The sequence below is a fragment of the Microcebus murinus genome, chromosome 15, assembly GCF_040939455.1.
Source record: "Microcebus murinus isolate Inina chromosome 15, M.murinus_Inina_mat1.0, whole genome shotgun sequence".
Classification (NCBI taxonomy): Eukaryota; Metazoa; Chordata; class Mammalia; order Primates; family Cheirogaleidae; genus Microcebus; species Microcebus murinus.
The window spans coordinates 62808579-62829544 of record NC_134118.1 but is presented as its reverse complement, the minus strand read 5'-3'; the positions used below and the strand labels follow the sequence as shown (position 1 = coordinate 62829544).

Here is a 20966-nt window from a genome sequence, read left to right as displayed (position 1 = left end):
AAATTTGAGAGTGCCTTCAGGAAAGTAAAAACAAAACAGCAAGAGCTGGACTTCTGAAAGGAAAAGAAACCGTACCGTCATTGTTAAGCACACCGTGGCCAGAACGGAGAGTCCAATACTTACGTTTGAGGCGAACTAGGAATGAGGCCCCGCAGCTGCCCGTGGAGCGCATCTTGTATATTGCCAGTTGAATAGAGCCCAATGGGTGAGTTATAGGAAGCGCTCACTACCTGCCTTTTGTCATCAATGTTTGCTGCTGCAACAAAAGGCTGGGCCCTTCTGTTGTGCGCGGTACCAATGGGTTTGAATTCCTGTACAATGGCAGACAAAATACACAGAGCCACACAGTGTACAACAGCCGTTAATGAGCAGAACGAACAGCATCGCTGCAGCTAATAAAGGCTTCTTTACTCACTGCAGGATTAGTGGGAAGGTTAGAACAAGAGTTAGCTATAAACCTTTCTATCATTTTTCTCTGAAATGTACATGTGCTATATTCACCTAGCCAACGTTAAGGTGCAAAGGAAGGGACCTTATTTAAAATATTATAACATAATGCAAACATTGTATTATATTCTCTTGTTACCCCCCTACTGACTTCTTCATCTGTAGCTTGAAGACATTCTAAGGATTCATTTGAATATGGAAATTTTGTGTCAGAAATGAGATTTAGGGCTTAGAAAAAATTATTACACTTAATGTTTTTTCAAGTAGAACTTCTGTGTGCTTTCTCTTCTATTAATATCTTCATAAATTTCCCCCTACTTTAAGAAGTGGGAGAGTAAAACAGTAGGGGAACGAGCATTTATGAATAAATATATCACATCATTGTAACTGATCCAAGTAATAATTCTGTTTTTAAAAATACCTTCAACAAAAAAACAAATTTGTGATTTGGATTAAGCTATAATCTTCATTTTAGAGAAATGCTAAGAATTAAAAGACTCCTTCTGACAGCAGGAATAACATATGTATTATAGGAACCCCCCCACTTTTACTGTGATGATTTCATATTGTGTGTCTAAAGGACTCTTTTTTTTTTTTTTTTTTTTTTGAGACACAGTCTCGCTTTGTTGCCCAGGCTAGAGTGAGTGCCGTGGCGTCAGCCTAGCTCACAGCAACCTCAATCTCCTGGGCTCAAGCGATCCTTCTGCCTCAGGCTCCCAAGTAGCTGGGACTACAGGCATGTACCACCATGCCCGGCTAATTTTTTGTATATATATTATTTGGCCAATTAATTTCTTTCTATTTTATAGTAGAGACGGGGGTCTCGCTGTTGTTCAGGCTGGTTTCGAACTCCTGACCTCGAACTCCCGCCTTGGCCTCCCAGAGTGCTAGGATTACAGGCGTGAGCCACCGCGTCTGGCCTAAAGGACTCTTTTTGTTTACTCTAGTCCTCAAAAGACTAAAGTCCGTAATTCAGAGACAGCTAACATATACGATTATGATTCACAAAAGAATTTCACTTTATTGCTTGGGGGGAAAGGACCTAACATCAGAGTCCTAAAATCTGAGTTTGAAATATGCCTGAGTGATCTGAAACCCTACATTATTAGTTTTTAATGTAGAAATAATATTTTTCAGTTTTTGTATAGATTTATAATTTTGTGAAGCTATTATAATTTTTTTCTTCAAGGCAATAGAAGAAAACCACAAGAGAATGCCAAAGTATACAGAAGCCAATTCTCTTTCCTAACCTTTCTAATTGGCAGAATTAGCAAGATAAATCTTTTTTTTTTTTTTTTTTTTGAGACAGAGTCTCACTTTGTTGCCCAGGCTAGAGTGAGTGCCATGGTGTCAGCCTAGCTCATAGCAACCTCAAACTCCTGGGCTCAAGCGATCCTCCTGCCTCAGCCTCCCGAGTAGCTGGGACTACAGGCATGCGCCACCATGCCCGGCTAATTTTTTTCTATATATATTAGTTGTCCAATTAATTTCTTTCTATTTATAGTAGAGACAGGGTCTCGCTCTTGCTCAGGCTGACCTCGAACTCCTTAGCTCAAATGATCCACCCGGCCTGACCTCCCAGAGAGCTAGGATTACAGGCGTGAGCCACCGCGCCCGGCCTAAGATAAATCTTTATAGCAATGTTTTCATGTACACATTCACATCAACTTACTTACTTTTGTGAATTTGCCACTAGTGTTTCACACAGATGTCGAATAGCACACACATGTATTATTATTGTGATGTTACTGGAAAGAGAGAATTTTCATTAGGAAATTAAAATATCCTATAATATTCTTGTTCACATCATTTTTTTTCTTCTTGTCATTACAAATGAGTGAGTTGTAGGATAGTGCTTCTCTGTTAAAAAAGAGACTACCTGGCCAGGTACAGTGGCTCATGTCTGTAATCCGACCACTTTGGGAGGATCGCGTGAGGCCAGGAGTTCAATACCAGCCTGGGTAATATAGTGAGACCCCATCTCTACAAAAAATAAAAAAAATAGCCAGGTGTGATGGCATGCACCTGTAGCCCCAGCTACAGGGCAGGCTGAGGCAGGAGGATCAGCTGAGTCCCAGAGTTTGAGGCTGCAGTGAGCTATGATGATGCCACTGCACTGCAGCCCAGGCAACAAAGTGGCACCCTTTGTGTGCCAAAATGGCACAAAAGAAAGAAAGGAAGAAGAAGAAAAGGAGGAGGAGGAGGAAGGAAAGAAAAAAAGAAAAAAGAGAAAGAAAGAATAAAAGGGGCTGTCTCTCTTTTTCAGAGGCGACACCAGAGTTTTTCATAGAGATTCCTGTGCCTGAGAATATGAACAATTTCCTGTAGGGGCTCCACCTGCACAGTGCTTTCTTTTGGTTCTTTTGAGCAAGGAGTCTTCACACATACTCTCTCTGTCCCGATCTAGGCCTGTGGGCAAAGCCTACTTAAAAAAAAAAATAGTTATGGCAAATCAAATGGGGTGCAGCTTCAAATCCTAGCCCACCAAGTCTTTGACTTGGGCTGCCCCAAATCTCATGGTGCCTGGGAGTCTGAGATGGGGTTCAGAGCTGCTGTTCTCTCACCAGCCTTGGGCAGCACATTTTAACAGTCTCCTAACCTGAGAAGCAGGTCTGAGGTGAATACAGTTTAGCCTATGCTTCTATAGTGTGATTGAACAGATTGATAGCTTGTTCATTTAACCTTTTTTCTTCATAATAACAGCTCACTGCTGGGGAGTTGGTTGGGTGACATTATTGTTGCTGCTATTAGGTAGCAGAATGACTAAAACGACCAAATATAGCTTTAGAAAAATGCTAAATCCCAGAACCTGTGAAAATATGTGTAGCCAAACATTTATACAGTGGTCCAATCTGATTGTTTTAATGGATTTAGTAATGAGTTTGGATTGGTTGCTTTTTTATGATTAACCATTATGATTAGCCATTATTATGCCATGAAAAGAGTGAACTGGAAATAATTGTAAATTTTGACAATGGCCACGATTCAAGCCTTTTTGATATGAAAGAAGACAGAAGGCTAATTGCCTAAATGCCTAATTTAGTTTTGGTGGATTATAAATCTCTCAGGCTAATTAAGGAGTGAATTAGGCAGTACTGAATGACTCAAGCTTTGTAAAGTTTAGCTTTTTTTTCTTTTTTCCTAAACAAAATATGGCCTGCCTTAAAGATTTTGGTAAATAGAATTTGCAAAAAACTAGTTAACAAATGATAATGGCTTTGTGGGAAAAAAAAAACCCGAAAAACAACCTCTGCTCTTATTTCTTCCTAGCCATAAACATGGATGGTGATTGTCCTGTACATGAGGCAACTCCTCTATAAGTATTTGCGCATAATAATCTCTAGTAGTACCTCCAAGTAGCAGCACATCAGTTAATCAGCTCCAAGCCTTTTCTTTGCCATGTCCAGTTTTGGTTATATATATTGCAAGATCACGAATGAGTAATTTGTTAAAAAATTTTCTATTTTCTACTCAGATCATAAAAGGAAGTGTTTCTAAAACAGGCTGTAAACGTTTTTATTTAGGCTTTGCGAAGCATTAGTTTATGGGCTTCCAGAGTCATTCCAAAAAGCACAATGAAGTATATACACCAAAGGTAAACAAGAAATTTAAGTAGGGCACTGAGAGGCAACATTCTGTCCAAGTCTTACATCATTGTTGATGGCCAAACTGAATCAAATGACAAAACCAATTAGAAGTTGGCTGTTCCACGTTAACTCCCTTTTATTTTTCCTGGAAAAATTGTGAGTAACAGAAAATAACAGTATAAAATGTATACAGCATTTAACATAGTCCAGTGTTTATCCAGAAAAAACTGTAAATAATTCTTGTCTCTTAGGAATTCAATAAGTAATCATTCCCATTAATGAATATATTTACAAATATTATTTTTTAAATGTTAGGAGCTTATATTAAGAAATAATATTTTGAATTAATGAAATGCTAGAGCTGCCCCAAGGAAAGCGAAGCAACTGGACAGACTCTGCTGAGGTTGGGAGAATCCAGCTCTTGCCAGAAGTCCTCCAAGTCCTTGGAATGACTTTGGCAATGATCGCAGTCAAAGACAGTTCACCTTTCAGCTTCGTATGTGGAGAAATTGTTCGCAGATAAAGATTCAGGCAATCTTTATAATTCAGAGCCATCTCCAACAGAAACGGCATGTTTGAGTTCTATATATAGATAAACATAACAGGAATCAAAGCATATATATATATGAGAAAATGGTGGGGAAATAAGAAAAGCAAACTATATGAAGTGATTGTATATTTGACCAAGCCACAATCAGGAAATGATTATATTTCATCATGTTGGAAATTTATGAACAATCACCCCCTCCTACACTCATCCCTTGAATGGAAAATAAAGTCATTTTCTCTCCGGTGATCTGTTTCCAGTGTTTCCCATGTCTCACTGGGGAAGAGTTTGGGGAAATGGTAATAATGAAAGTTTGTTTTGTGTAGGCTGCCATCCAGTTATCATAGCATTGTGGTTTAAAGTTAATTTTCTGAAAATATAGATGACTTCAACCTACACACTTCTAGACTGTGCATGGAAGTTCATCTTTTTTTTTTTTTTTTTTTTTTTTTTTTGAGACAGAGTCTCACTTTGTTGCCCAGGCTAGAGTGAGTGCTGTGGCGTCAGCCTAGCTCACAGCAACCTTAAACTCCTGGGCTCAGCAATCCTCCTGCCTCAGCCTCCCGAGTAGCTGGGACTACAGGCATGCGCCACCATGCCCGGCTAATTTTTTGTATATATATATTTTTAGTTGGTCAATTAATTTCTTTCTATTTTTGGTAGAGACAGGGTCTCGCTCAGGCTGGTTTCGAACTCCTGACCTTGAGCAATTCGCCCGCCTCAGCCTCCCAGAGTGCTAGGATTACAGGCGTGAGCCACCACGCCCGGCTGGAAGTTCATCTTTATTATCAAATCTTCTACAGCAAGGATGAAATCCTTTATATGGAAATGGAGACACTTTTCTTCTTGTTTGGAACCATTTTTGCTTCTGAAAAGCATCTTTCCTGTATTGTGATAGGCACATTATACCTTTGAGCTGTTTAACTAACAGTAAACAAAGATAAAGGTAATGGTTTATTTGAGAATGTAAGCTTTGAAGAAGGACCAAGAGCTCCTTTAATCTAGAGGAATGCCTTGTACAGAAAAATGCATATGCCGGCTCATAGACCATGTTTAGATTTATATGGAAGGGGTTTACTCAATTGCTGGGAGTTGATCTAGACAATGTCTAAGGACTCTTTTAAGCCTGAGATTCAAGTCAAAATTCATGAAAATAGAATTTATTGATTGATAGCATGGAGACATGAAAAAATCTAGATAGTAAAATTTTATATCAACTGTTACTGTCACTGTGTAAGAAAAATTTCCCCAAGCCTAACCGTATGCATAGGGGAAAAGACCAGAAATAAATATACTAGCATTTTATTATTTATGGGTGGGCTTGCATAGTAGGATATAGCTTTTTTTAATGAATAGATATTACTTTTAAAATGAAAAAGAATATTTTATTCCAATAGCAAAACCACATAACTTAAAATAAGATTTGACTTGGGTTGAGAAATAAGAATTCAAATTTTGTATTGCTCAATGGCATTTTGCTGTTCATCTACAATGACGTCTTAAAGCACAATATATTAACAGCAAGTGTTTCTCTGACTCACACACCTTTGTTGTCCAGAACAGTGCTCTGAAGTTGTCATTTTGAAAAAAAAAAAACCAAAAAACTATAACCATAGCTAAGCCTTTCTCCAATCTCAGTCCACAAGTTAAATTCACCATCTGATGATGGTGTACTAGATACTAGAATGTACTAGAATACATTTTGTTCTAGTGTATGTGTGTGCTACAGGAATTTCAAATAGTGGATGATGAATTGCAACGTAGTTATTTTGTGCAGGGAATAGAGAATGTCTGTCCTGAAGTACCAAGTTCTGTGAACTGGTCATGCAGAAATCCGGCCCGAGAGTCTCCTGAGGAAAAGGAGTAGAAAGGCTGTGGCCTATCAGGAGAAGAGCTGAAACTGTTCTTATCTCGGAGCCTTTCAAACACTGGCTTCCAGGAGAGGATGCCAGTGGGAATGAGTCACGACTCAAATTAAGGGAATGTTCAAAGGCTCCGTCTGACTAGTTGCTACAGCCCTTAACCCAATCTTCACTTTTTTTTTTAATTATTGATTTGTTTGGTTTTTATTTTAGTTTTTGTGGTTTTATTTTTTTTCCCTGAGAGAAATTATATGTATCCATACCAGACAAAATCTTCATGTTAGTATGTAACTTCATGGAGTCTTGGCACTATTCAGTAGTGAATAGCAGATCAAATAAAGGTACATTCCCCTAAAGAACAAGAAAATTCTTGGGCAGGCCTGTCAACTGGAGAGTGGACAGAGTGTCCCCTACATATGGAGGACAGAGATCTTTCTGTCTGGAGGGCCTAGAAGCCATTTCAGTGGCAATAAGCACCCAGATCTCGGTTTCTCGATACCATTCTCCACTAAAAGGGACCAAGGCTCCTTGAAGCAATGGTTAATTCCAGAGCTGGGGCAGAAAAAGTATCAACAGAATCTGGAATATCCTTATGTTCCAGAAAGTAAGCGAGTGCTCAAAGAATGTTGAAGATATGTCAGGAGGACACAGGAGCTCTCTTGAAGGGACTTGCTCAAGCGAAATCTGGGGCCATTTGAGCATCAAAATAAATAATGATAGTAATGCATTATAATCCATTGACTAAAATAAGAATCCACGTGTGCTTGTTTATATAAATAACTGTGAGAAAAAGGAAAACTCTCTCTGTACAGTCGAATGCCAGCCAATAAAGGAAGAAGAAATAATAACAAATTTTAAAACAATGGTTTGTAATAATCTTAGTAATGGTTGGTTTAGGCAATGAATGCTAAACTAGTGGGTGAAAGTTTAATGAGGAATAGGATATTTAGATAGTCTCAAAGTATTTCCCAACACATAACTGATTAACTGTAAAGAGAAAAACAGTAACAGTGGAGAAATTGGCAGCCACTGCCTTTGCTAAGTTATCAAAATTAGCATCATCAGAAATGGGTCAAATCAGTATCATGTGCCCCCTGATGTAATGTCCAGAAAAGGACACATCACTTTTATGATACTATTGCCAAAAATGCATAATCTGAATCTAATCATAAAGAAATATCAGACAAACCCAAACTGAGTGGCATTATACAAACTAGCCTGTATTCTTCAAAGATGTCAAGGTTGTAAAAGAAAAAAAAATCCTTTTTTTAAAAACAATCTATTCCATTCTTCCCTTTTTTAGTATCATACATATCCCTGCTTCCTAACACCAAAATGCAGGACACGTGGGCTAAGAAATGACTGACAAAAGCCAGAGTATTTAAAATTAGGATTATATTTTAACATACAATTTTGAGAATAACCATTGTCATAAATTGATACTTGTAAACTTGCAAAAGAGGCCTGTTTTAAAGCTACAACTCAGAGAATTCCCTTAAACTCTAATTCTGGAGAGATGTTAGCAAAACACCGGCTGTGGGCAGGGAACCTGTGGCCTCAGGGCCACGTGTGGCCCTGCACATCCCCAAGTGCAGTCTCTCGACTGAATCCAAACATCACAGAACAAATCCCCTTATGAAGAGGATTTATTCTGTAAAATTTGAATTCAGTCAAAAGGCTACATCCAGAAGGCCACATGTGGTCCCAAGGCCACAGGTTCCCACCTCTGCATGATCTGCCAGGGAGGGAGGTGCACCTGGGACCAGGATCACTAGGGATTAGGTACTTTGGTCAAATTTGCCTGAGTGGCCTCATACCATACATCTCATGTTGATGTAACTGGGTCTAAAAAATTAGGAGAAATTCTAAATGAAAAAATAACTTGCAGAAGGGCGCAGTACAATTTTGGATGTGTGCCGTATATGGAAAAGGAAATGCAGAATTCCATCCAGTTTGTCCAGGGAATGATAAGAAGTTGGATGGTCAGTAAATGCATGTATTCGGCTCTAAATTCTTCTTTTCTTTTCTTTTCTTTTCTTTTCTTTTCTTTTCTTTTCTTTTCTTTTCTTTTCTTTTCTTTTCTTTTCTTTTCTTTTCTTTTCTTTCTTTCTCTCTCTCTTCTTTCTCTCTCTTTCTCTTTCTTCTCTCTCCTTCTTCCTTTTCTTCCTTCCTCTTTCCTCCCTCCCTCCCTCTCTCTTTCTTTCTTTCCACCACATAATCTCCTTGTCTCATGTGTGGCCTCCAAGTGATAAACTGACGAAGGTGACAGAAAGCAGGAAGGCTTGGACATTACTGCGAAGGACTACAGAAAAGTGACAGCTCTGCCTTGAGCAAGTTTTTCTTCTTCCAGTCTTTGCTTCTATCCAGAAAATGTTGATTGAAGTGTTATTACTCACCGGCCCACCTAGTGTGCCAGGGTGGGCCAGCATCAGCACTCAGCTCCCTTCTCTTTATGTTTATTACCTGTCCCGTCTGTTTTACCTTTTGCTCACTTACCCTCAGAAGCAGAAAGTCTTATCTGACCTAAATTTCCCACTCAACTTTCAAGATCCCTTTTACAATGCCACAGCTGGGCGTGGTGCAGACACCACTCTGTGTCTTGGTTTCCGGGACTGGCCCTGGCAATGTTGGGAAATGCATGGTCCATCTCTGGGCCTCCAGGTCCTGTCATTCATGTCAGCTATTCGCTGAGCTGCACACTGTGCCTGGGGGACTCCAAGTGAAGAGAACGGCCTCATGGTTCCTGCCTTCGTAAATATTCCGTGTCCTCTCACTCCATTTGGAGCCTGTGTTCTCTTCTTGCTTTTAGTGATTTTAGGCTGAGACGCTACCTTCCTGTTAGTCAAAAGCCTAGGACAAGCATCTAATAAACTCATTTCCTCTAAAGATTATATTACTCAGGATGCTTCTTCTCCTGGAGGGATTGCATTTTAAGTGAAAATAAAGCTTTGGCCCCACGTAATTTTTAATGACCCTTGTAGCAGTAGTGAGGAAGGCATTCCTGGCTCCTAGGAAGCCCGATAACGTAGGCAACGTCCTATCTCACCAGCAAGAAAGGCCAGGAGACTTTCTGATTGCAGCCTGGGACGGGTGTACCACACTAATAGTAGTAAGACCTACCACTTACTTGAGTATCTCTATGAGCAAACCAATGTGCCAAGCTCTTTGCTTGCATTATTTTATTTAAAATTTTGAGAATCCCTAGGAGATACATGTACTTATATTATTCTATGTCTGTTTTATGCAGAAGAAAACAGAGGCTTATGGAGACAAGTGGAAAACAAAAACAAAAAAAATTCAGGAGTTCATGATTCTGACAGGAGAAACCCTACTAAGGCATAAATTATACACATGTTTTCAGTTCATTTTCATTAGATTTATAGAAAAACAACACATTGGGAATATCCAATCAGGCTAGTAGGAATACTGTTTTCAAAAGGGATATTAAACCTATTTCTAAACCTCAGGAGTTTCTAAGTTGAGGTTCTAGAACTCTTTAATTAATTATATTTTTTAGTACATCACAATCGAAGTTTGATTTAATTTCAGTCTTCCGGATCTTTTGCAAGTAGACATAGTTGGATAAGCATTAGATGATTAGTTTAATTTAGCTCATCAGAGTTGCCTCCAGGGAAAATCCTTTATTTTTTGTAATTCAGACACTCTGGCAGAATATCACCATGATAACATAGTGTACAACTCTTTTCACAGAATAACTCAATTATAGAACACCAGAACTGAGAATTAAAGAAGGATGTAAAATAAGATCTGGCGAGACCACGGAGGATTGAAGTTCACGATGACTGTTAGATTAGAGACACCTGTTTCAAATGGGTAGGTCTTATTTTTGGTTTGCTTTGTTTTAACAACTTAAACTTCTTAGATTTCCTCATGGTCATTTGGCAGAAGTCCATCATAAGAAATGAAAAAAAAAAAATAAGTGGACTCTATGTAGATTTAGCCAAGTTCTTCCTGATCAGAACATATTTGTCTTTCAACATGATGTTCACCTACATACACTTCCCCTTTTCCTTGATGTAAGAAAACATGGATAATATAAATTCATCTCAGGGAATAAGGACAGACAACTGCTTCGTCAGGTGAAACTTGTTCCTGTTTTTATATTTGCCTCCTCTTTCTCTTGGAAGGCATCCCCATCATTTAAAAGAAAATACAATGTCCTATCATTTACTCTGAAGGTCATACCTGGGGCTCTGATTCCAAGTTGATTTTAAAAGGGTGAGCTTTCCCATCTTCAGCCACCTGTGGGGACCATAAGCGAGTTTCTGCTCTGTAAATAAAATAAAATTTGTAAACCCCACATTCTCATGGTACTTCCAGTTTTAGTATACTTTAATTCCCCACTGTGTTGGTGAAAATGCTAGCAACCGTTATTAATTTAAACAAAAGCAATATTTTTTGCCTATTATTCTGTACTTTCACATCCAATTAGGTTTACATTTTTAGTGTCCTTTTGGGGGATTTTGGACTAGATCAAACCTGCCTGGAGCCCACTGCGCAGTTTCTGGAGAAAGTAGGCCTCCAATGCTGTGGGCAGTAGCACAGGAGAGGGAGGCTCTGTCCTGCAGATGCCAGGAGGCAAACTCCCTGGGCCTCCTCTTCTTCCCTCCTGCCTTACCCAGGCCACCCCAGGAGACAGTGAGTGACCTGCCACGTGGATTTGCTACTGGCATCAGGGAAATGTGCCTTCTACGGCCCTTCTCATGCATCTACCTGGGACCCTGTGGTTCCTAAGGGACTGGGTGCTCGGCAGGAACAAGGTTCTGCATAGACTGGGAAAGGATCTATTCCACTCTGTGAAATGAGAGATTGGTAGATCGACTGATCCTTCCATACCACAGCAGGGAAGATTGTGAATACGATAGTAATGGGATAACACAAAGATCCACTGTGATAAAAAAAATCATGATTTTCCTGGTTCAGTTTGAGATCAGGGATCTGATAGCAAGAGATCAGGTTCAATTTCTTAAATTTTTTTTTTTTTTTTTTGGTCAGGAATGTCCCAGTATCTAACACACTCATGGTGCACATGCACTCTTTTTTTTTTTTTATTTCGGCATATTTGCACATGCACTCTTATACCTTCTAGGCTGAATTCTGTACAAAACAGCCAAAGGCATACAGAATATTAGGAACCAATTTTGAACATGATCACCTTTTGGCAAGTCAAGAGATTCTTTTAGGAGAATCTCTAAATTCTATTTTATTCTCTACCACCTTGAGAACAGCAGTACAACTAGTCCTGCTGTTCAGTGTTTATGTGGCCAGTGGTTCTATTTTCAGAATCAATTAACTGGGTTAGTATAGGAAAAAATTCTCCCAGCCTATTTCATTAGTCTGACATTCCAGAGAATTCTTTTTAGAAATGATCTGTCAACAACTACTAGCTTGACTGATTTTAGTGAAAAGCAGATGATGGTGGCTGATACATAAAAAAGCCAGTCAAAATTCTAGGCCCTGGGACACTCCTTCTTACTGGGAAGATGAAACCATTTATAGTTCTGGTTCAGGTTCTCCTGCAAAACAGATCCGATTTCAGCACCATGAATTAAGGCGCACCTGTCAATTTTGAGACACAGCTGGTGTGCTGCTGCTTTAATCCTGTCCTGCGCATCAGCATGAGTCATGGACTCTGTACCAAAGCCATCAATGGCCAGGATGACATCTCCAGGACACAGGTTGGCAGCTGCCGCCTTGCTTCCTGGAGTAATCTGGAAGAAATCAGGGCACCATTTAAAAACCAGCATCCGGCAATTTCTTGAATTTTGTGCCTGACATTTTAATTTCAGCCTGGTAACATTTATAATGTTTCACTGGGCAGAAAATCTTAAGTCTAATTTACAATAACTCTTAATTGGTCAATTGTGTTAGCCTTATTTTTACATCATGTTAAATAATTTTGTTTCTTACTAACCACACTTTATCATTGCATCTGTTATTCTCTTTTAAAACATCTTGCATAACTGTCTGGAATCATGTTTTCTTCATTTAGAAAACAATTTGTTTTTTTAGCTTTTTGTTATCCATAAGTCTCTAATTGGGAATAGAGTTTTACTAAATTTAGTCAACTTTTATATTTAAATTGAAACTGCTTTAACATCCCTATAATTTATCATCTTTAAAATTCATACAAGAGACATGCAATGGGCTGAATGTTTATGTCCTCCCCAAATTCATATGGTGAAATCCTAACTCCCAATGTGATGGTATTGGAGGTGGAACCTTTGGGAGCGAATTGGCTCAGAAGTGGGATTGGTGCACTTATAAAAGAGACCTCAGAGAGCTCTCTTTGCTCTCTTTCCACCATGTGAGGAAGCAACAAAGCTGTCTGCAACCCAGAAGAGGTCCCTCATCAGAACCCAAGCATCCTAGTACCCTGACCTGAGACTTCCAACCTCTAGCATTCTGAGAAATAAATTTCTGTTGTTTATAAGCTACCCAGTTTATTGAACCTTGTTATAACAGCCTGAACTAAGACAGGACACCTAGGGTATAGAAATCCAGAGAAAGAATCACTCTTGCACTAACAAGAAGATGCCAGATAATATATAAAACTATAGCTTTTCTTGAACTCTTTGGAGAGCTGAAGTCACAGGGCAGTGAACATGAAATCTAAAGAAAGAGAGGCACTTCCAAGAAAAGATAAGATATGAGCATGGGCTGAGCTGTAGCAGAACACAGAGGAAGATGTGGCCACCATATTAGTAGTTAAGAAGAATTCAGCTAAAATCATTATCAAATTGCTAAAGATTGAGTCTGAGTTAGCATGCGTATATATAGAACCCCTGAGAACTGCAGATACAAGGGAAGTTTGTATTCACTCAAGATTTCTTCTCCATGAATAAAGAACAGATAAAATAAATGGAAAACAACTAACAAGATGATAGATTTTAATTAAACCATATCAGTTACATATCATTAAATGTAAATGGTCTAAACACACCAATTAAAAAAACAGAGATTGTCAAACCAGGTAAAAAAGCAAGATCTAATTTTATGCTGTCTATAACAAAGCCACATTTGGGGCAGAGGGTGGATAGGAATGAAAGGTATACTTAAGGATATGGGATGTGGCAAAATATGGCTTTCCATATTTTTAAATGTTTAAAAATAGAAAATTTGAAAGTATTACTATGTCGAGTATTCAGTTAAAGGCAATGATTTTTTTGACTGCTATATCTACTCCCAATTTCTCTGGGTGAATCCCAACTATATACCTCTTCCTAGGCTCACATGAATCTTACCCTGCCCACTTATGTCATATCATTTTACATCATTCCTGTTGCACCTTATCCACGGTGCTGTAGCCCTCCTGATTTCCTTTCAGTTCCTCAAATAGGCCGCACTTGTACTCTCTTTGGGGCTTTATACACACTGTTGTTTCTGCCTGAAATGCTTGCCCCACACCTCACCCGGTTGCTCCTGCTCAGACATTAGGTCTAGGCTCAAAGGCTACCTTCTCAGAGACACTTCCCCTAACATGTGAAGTAGCTTCTCTAGTTGCTCCCCCATCTTTCTTCGCCAGTACACCTTGTTCATTTCCTTCATGAAAACTATGTACACCTTTATGTTGGTTTATTTACCTGTATGTTGCCTGTCCTCCCAACTGGACTAGAAGCACTTCAGGACATGTATAATATTATGTCTATTTCTAATACTTCATAGTATATACCCTAGTGTTTAGAATTCATGAAAAATTAATTGAAGGATGAATAAAAAGGCCATTTAAATCATAGCTTGTAGAAAAAAGTGTTAGTCCTCATATGCCCAAAGGTATGGCTATTAATGTCAACCTATCAGTGTTATGTTCCCACTAGTTAGAGCTGAATAATAGAACTTGACTTAAATCTCTAACTGCTCCAGAAATAAACCATCTAATAAAATTAGATGGTTCCTAATGCTTTACTTGAGGATTAGTCATTAATTTATTTGATTTTTCTTCATTTGCTTATTCTAGCTATCTATTTAACTTTGTGGTTCTAACAGAGATCCATGTTCATCTAAATAAATAAAATTACTAAAATAATAAATTCTCATCTGTCCTAGATCTTATGCCTCATCACTAAAATGTTTATGCACTTACTTTATTTCTGTGATCATCTTACGGTAGAAAATCACGATGATTTTTCCAATAGGAACAGTTACTAGAAGCTGAGTGAAGACACTGGGGATCATTACATGGGAGCCTGTTGGAGGCATTTCATACATGTTTTCCATTTATAGATTCTCCCAGACCCAGAACTGTTAGAAGAACAAAAGTTTCCATCCCCAATGTGAATTGTAGGGATAAAAATAATCTTAAACTTTTAATTTTCTCTGGTATAGTTTGTCAAAATCAGTATTTTCTATTTTTAAACTTCTAAGACCAGAATACTTTCCTTTGAGTTAAAACACGATAAAGTATGTCTCAATGTGCTTGCTTTTAAAGCCTGACTTAGCTTTTCTAACATACTTAAATAGATTTAAGTTACGTAACACTCAAACTTGATTTGGAAAAGGCTAACTTTCTTTTAGCTTGAGTTAGGATGAGTGGAAAGTAGGGCTGTGTATATATGTGTCTATATCCATTTTAAACAGAAACATCTGAACTTGGACATCGAACAGCTATTGAATATCTAACTTGGAGATCTTAGATATTGAATATTACTAAAATGTATTACCAATATTAATACTAAAGGTAATAATACCATCTTATGCAAAATGTTATATTTGCAAAGTTCCTTCTCCCACCTTTGACTGTCAGAATAACTCTCTAAGACGGGTGGATAAAGAAGACTGCCTCTGATTGTCAGAGGAGAAGAGGTGTCTAAGTAACCTGTGGCTTCCTGCTAAGTTGGGAGCAGCTATACAGCTATGTCAGCAGCTCTTTCAGAAGTCAGCTAGGAAAGGCGTTTGACAGTGATGGCCAGAACCCACTTCTGACTTTGCATTCAACCTGGTCATGCTAACCTGGGACCAAAAAGGAGGGAGTTGATGAAGAAGAAAAAAATCACATGGAGAGAGGGATGAGAGAGAAGAAACATGATGCCTTTACTTCTTCCAAGTTTTCAAGTTGTGCTCATCTAGTGATCAGAAAACGACTGCTAAATTGACCTGGGTTTAGTGAGTTAAACTATGTTTAATCATAACTATCTATTATTTCCCAGCATTACTTTTGATTACTACTTTATTATAATATTCTTACCTTATATTATTATATTATTACTCATGGTTTATTATTACCATGTTTTCCCAAATTAAGAGAAGAGAGAGCTGAAATGAGGCATGGAGTTTTTCAATGGATTATTTATTATTTAGGTTCATTGGGGTCTCAAACATCAAAAGTACTAGAGAGAGAATTGGACATAGTACTGCAATCAATCACTTAGCACCATGTTTTCAAGCTTGTGTGATTATAAGGGTCACCTGGGGTCTTTGTTGAACATAAAGGCTCTAATTCTACTCCAGATGCCTGGGATCAGGAATCAGAATCTCTAGGACAGGAGCCAGGGAATTTGTGTTTTTAACGAGTGCCTCAGATGATTTCTATTATTCACATTAACCTATTACTTGGGCCCATCTGGGAAAAAATTAATTTATAAAGCATCTATAATTTTTCTATTGATGTGGGAGACATAAGGGAAGTTGAAGATATGGCCCTGGTATGATTGTTATGTTAAGAATAAAAATTACTGAAACAGTGATGGCACAAGACAAGTATACACTGAAGCGCTGCATGGATGGAAATCATGAGAAACCCCATCATTCAGCTGTTCTCCATACCTACCAAATAAACTCCATATGCCTCCCTAGAATCTAAAGCCCTGCAGCACCTGGCTACAAATGACATTTCTAGAACCATATCTGATGCCAGCTATATGAGAATGTCTGCATGCACCTGGGCCTGGGTAGTTTCAAAAGTTTTCTGGGTGGTTCTATTTAATATGCTGCCAGGGTTGAGAACTATTATTATATTATTATTGAGAACTAACATCTTGCTTAATTCTTAAGATAATCTCACAAAATAGTTATTTCTATATTAAGATGGAAAAACTGATGCTCAGAAAGTATAAGAAGCTTGCTTAGGGTCTTTCCCCCGACTTCTCCTATCTCTTTGGCCGTACTTTTCTGGTAGAATCCTGGACAGGTTTGTATCATGGCAAGTTACGTACATGTCCCTTCTCTTCTACTGATATGTGAGCTTCTCAGGAGATAGAAACCCAGCTAAATTATAACTGTGCCCTCACAGTGCCTTTTACATACAAGACGTTCTGCATGTAATAGATATTTGTGGGATGCATGAATGTTACGAACACATGAAAACTAGTGCTTTCACGTGTAGACATGGTCTTTATTAGAACAAAATTAAATAGGTTTTCATTCACATTAACCTTTCCACTACATTTCTTTTGGCCTGGAAAAGAATTGCATTCAACTGTAAACAGTCCTTTCTAAAAGTTTAAATTTCAAATCCAGTTTATAATAAAGTCATACACTTTTCTATGTTAAAGTCTACAAAACTTAAGAATACGCTAACATTTTCTGTGCTGGTACCCAAGTCCATATAGCATTCTCAGTTTCAACATCCTCGATCCTGGGTGTGCTCCAGACAGGAAGGAGGGAGATATGGAGAATGGAAAGGAGGATTCTGAGAGAGACAAACTGGCATCACATGTATACAATCATTTTATGTCACATACACAAAAGAAGCTTGTCCTGTACACTAGTCCTCCTTTATCTGCCACTTGCTTTCTGAGGTTTCAGTTACTTGTGGGCAACCTCTGTCTAAAAATATTAAACAAAAAATTCCAGAAATAAGCAATTTTCATAAGTTTTAAATTGTGCGCCGTTCTGAGTGGTGGAGTGAAACCTCACAGCCATCCTATTCCGTCTCTCCCAGGTCGTGAATTGTCCCGTTGTCCAGCATATCCATACTATAGATGCTACCTGCCCCTGAGTCACTTCGTACCTGTCTCAGCAGACCGACTGTCATACTGTTGTGGTGCTTGTGTTCAGGTAACTCTTATTTTACTTAACAATGGCCCCAAAGTGCAAAAGTAGTGTGCCTAATTTATAAGTTAAACTTTATCACAGGTATATACATGCAGGAAAAAACCTAGCGCATATAGGGTTTGGTACGAGTCTCAGTTTCAGTCATCCACTGGCAGGGTCTTGGAATGTACCCCTCTCTGGTGAGGGGTGAGGGGCACTATCATACTCCACAGGAATTTTTTGAAAGGAAATCTGTAACTGTCTGTGAGAGCAGATCCACCTTTCAGACGGTCCAAAAACTTAACAGAGAGACTCCTTTGAACTTTCTTGCAAGAAAGAGAACAGATGCTCACTTAGAGAGGTGAACCTTAAAATTTACTCTGCGAAATGCTTAGGCCAGTTATACATGATATTTGAAATAGCAACTCCTCCCACCTAAACTGAACATCCAAAACTTAAATTTTGCATTGCACAAAGTATAGCACACTTATGGCCCAGAACATGCTTTCCTACAAACTGTGTATATGATAAGCAAGTGCTAAATTTGTTTTGAGAATGTCTGGTGTTTGATTTACCTTACTTTTGATTTTTTTTTTATGATACAAAGACTCATCTGGATGATTAACTGGATTGTAAACAATTATGAGGTGGGGCGTCCTGTCCTAATTTTGTGAACTGTAGTTTCAATTGATGGCGAGAGTTCTATCTGTCACTCTTCCACAAACTCTGGCTGGAGCTCCATCGTCTAGGAGTATTGCTATAGTCTGTACTTGTATAGCGTGAGGCAGGGAGGGACGGGTCTAGCTTGTAGGAGGAAGAAGTTGATTTAATGGACTTGAGGAAATACATCTCATTTATGGGACTTTTTGTGGTATTGAGGGTACATACAACCTTATTCACTACTTTTTAAAATAATATAAAAATTATAAAAGTAATGAAATAATTCTACTACCTAATAACACTGACAATTATTTCTGCATAATACTTTTTAGTCTTTTTCCAAATGATTTTCAGTATTCTTAAAATTTCAGTGAAAATATTTTCAATTAGGTGTTCACTAAAGCATAAAAGTTCAAGTGCATAATGCCTTCATTTATTAAATAAGAATCTACTATGTCTATAGCTTTGGGGACACTTGGGGTACAAAACAGTTTACCTTAACCTGTTCTCCTGGAGTTAAATTAATTAAAGAGAAAAGGCATAGTCAAATGAAAAAATCATATCTGGTCATGCACTGTTACTGAACCAAGTGTCAAAATGAGTGACATAAATTAGTTGTGAGTTAGAAATTCCAGACAGAATTGGCTTCCCAGTTAATAATTTTTATTATATCAAATACATTTCCAATAGCTTCTATTATTCAACTCAAGAATGTAAGTACTACTTTAAAATAAATATTTATATTATCAACAGCTTCAAATTTAAAAACGTATGATTAAATTATATTGATATGTTACACAGTGTCAGCAAAATATTTCTTTTAAAATCTTTTAAATAATTTTTGTGACAAAATTATTTGTGATTTAATATAAATATGATTTATTCTTTGTTAGGATTCAAAAGCTTATTTCATTTAATATAAACAAATGAAAACTATACTCCAGAAACTGGAAATATTTCTTAGTAGAGATAATGGAAACTGTTTTCTTTGGTAAATCTATAAAAGGAATTGCTTGGCCCAGATCACTGAAGCATTTTCTGCTTAATTTACTTAGGAACATTTTTTTGGGGTGGGTTAAACAGTCTTCATGTCCCATATAAAAACACATGTCAGATGTGTTTATATGTTTTTGAAAAATGTAAAACAAAGCTTGAAATGTTTCATTGTACACTTCTATACGATACATGCTTTGAGAAATTTTTAAAATGACGTTGGTTCCCAAGTCTCATAGACATCTACAAATAAAACAGAATTTAAAAGGTATTACCTTGTTCAAAATCTATATGAGCAATCAGATTACAAAGTATACATTTATAAAATACAGTATAAGCAGCAAGGAGAAGAAGAAAACAAAGTACAATATTCTGAAAGCAAAAGTATAATATTATGAAAGCTTATGCCTTTAAATAGGTTTCAAATACTTTATATGTGGTAACTAAAAGAATAATATTAATTTTATATTAAGAAAAACACTTATGTTAGAAAAAAAAATCAACTAGACCAAATAATGCTTTAGAATTAATTATAGAAATTTACTGACAGGAGAGAAACCCTGCGGTTTCATTTTTACCTTTTTATTGTTCGCAATTAGACAATACTCTTGAGAACACTAAGAAAAGCTTGACTTTGACTATTAAAGTATTAGTTTCAGAGTTACTAGCCTGAGTGTTTACTTCCCACCTGGTAAACTAAACTGACAAGTTTTCTTTGTGATTTGAGTTATAGGTGATGGATCCTAAGCCAAGTTCCCAGTTTTGGAAAATATTTATTCAACATGCCTGGAAACTCAGGAATACGCATGAGGAGTATTTTCTCTGTCTGGGCTGACACGAGCGGCTCCAATTTGGCCAACCCCGGTTGCGCCCCGCGATCAGCGCTGCTGCTGACGTTTCCACCCAGACAAGGAAAACTCCGGGATGCGCCTCCGGCTCCGAGAAACAAGCGCAGTGTCAGCCCTCCTTCCCGGGACTCCTTCCCGGCTCCACCTGTTTGCGACCCAAGGGAGACGGGGCGTGGGGGGCGAGAAGGCACCCCAGCCCCCGCAGTGGCCTCTCCTCGGGAAGTCGCTGGGGACCCAGGGGATGCGGAGAGCTTTCGGGCTGACTTTGAGACCCCTCTAAGCCGCTCCGCATCCTGCGAACTTCACCTTGGCACAGTCGCCGCCGCCCAGGACCGACCGCGCGGTCGCGCCCGCCCCACCGGGCTCCCCGGCTACCCCTGGCCCAGCGGACCCCGGCGTCTCCCTGGACGCCACAGTCCCCGACTGGCTGCGAAAGCAAGACCGGCAAATGCTTACCCTGGTGATGACCAAAGGCTGGTTGAAGTCGATGCCCCCCGAGAGCCTGAAGCCCCAGGGCGCGGGGCCCGGCAGGACCACGGTCTGGGGCATGGTGCCTCCTGGCGCTGCCTTCCGCGGGGCGCAGCGACGGGCGGCCCTGCCCACCGGGAGTGTCCCCGACCGCGGCGGGGGAGCTTTATCCTGGCCCGGGGTGACGTCACTGGTCCCCCCTCCTCCCCGTCCCCTCCCACCAAGGAGAGCTCCAACTTTGGAAGTGGGAGCCGGGCCGAGCCGCGGGAGTCACCGCGCACCGCTGGGCGCAGCCTCGCGACCCTCTGGCGCGCCTGGAGGAGGCTCGGGTTACAGCGCCCTCGCTCCTAGAGGCGCACCTGTCTGTCCTCCGGTGTGTCCCTGCTTGCCGCTCAGCGGTGCACTTGGGGCGAAGTTAAAGGCAGTCGGACCACAGCCTTCATGCTTTCGATTAAAATAAAAAACAAGCATCATCAATACAGCAAGTTGTTTAGCAATTTGGGGAGTGCGGCAATACTTACTAGATCTGCGACTTTGGCTAAGTCGCTTAACGTCCTTAAAC

The 20966-nt window shown here is 39.1% G+C and overlaps 1 protein-coding gene across 3 annotated transcripts in view; it reads right to left on the bottom strand.

Moving 5' to 3' along the window:
- PDLIM3 (PDZ and LIM domain 3) overlaps positions 1–20581 on the bottom strand; it is a 33192-nt gene extending 12611 nt beyond the window's left edge. For 2 of the 3 annotated variants that reach the window (XM_012784913.3, XM_012784915.3), the window contains exons 1-3: positions 20393–20580; positions 12024–12175; positions 10650–10734 (exon numbers count right to left, since the gene is read on the bottom strand). In XM_012784913.3, the coding sequence (XP_012640367.1) occupies positions 10650–10734; positions 12024–12175; positions 20393–20485 (330 nt within the window). In that variant the 5' untranslated portion in view covers positions 20486–20580. Of the gene's footprint in view, positions 1–123; positions 312–10649; positions 10735–12023; positions 12176–20392 lie in introns of all 3 variants that reach the window. The other variant, XM_012784914.3, reaches the window with a different exon arrangement.
- Between the last annotated feature and the right edge of the window lie 385 nt (positions 20582–20966).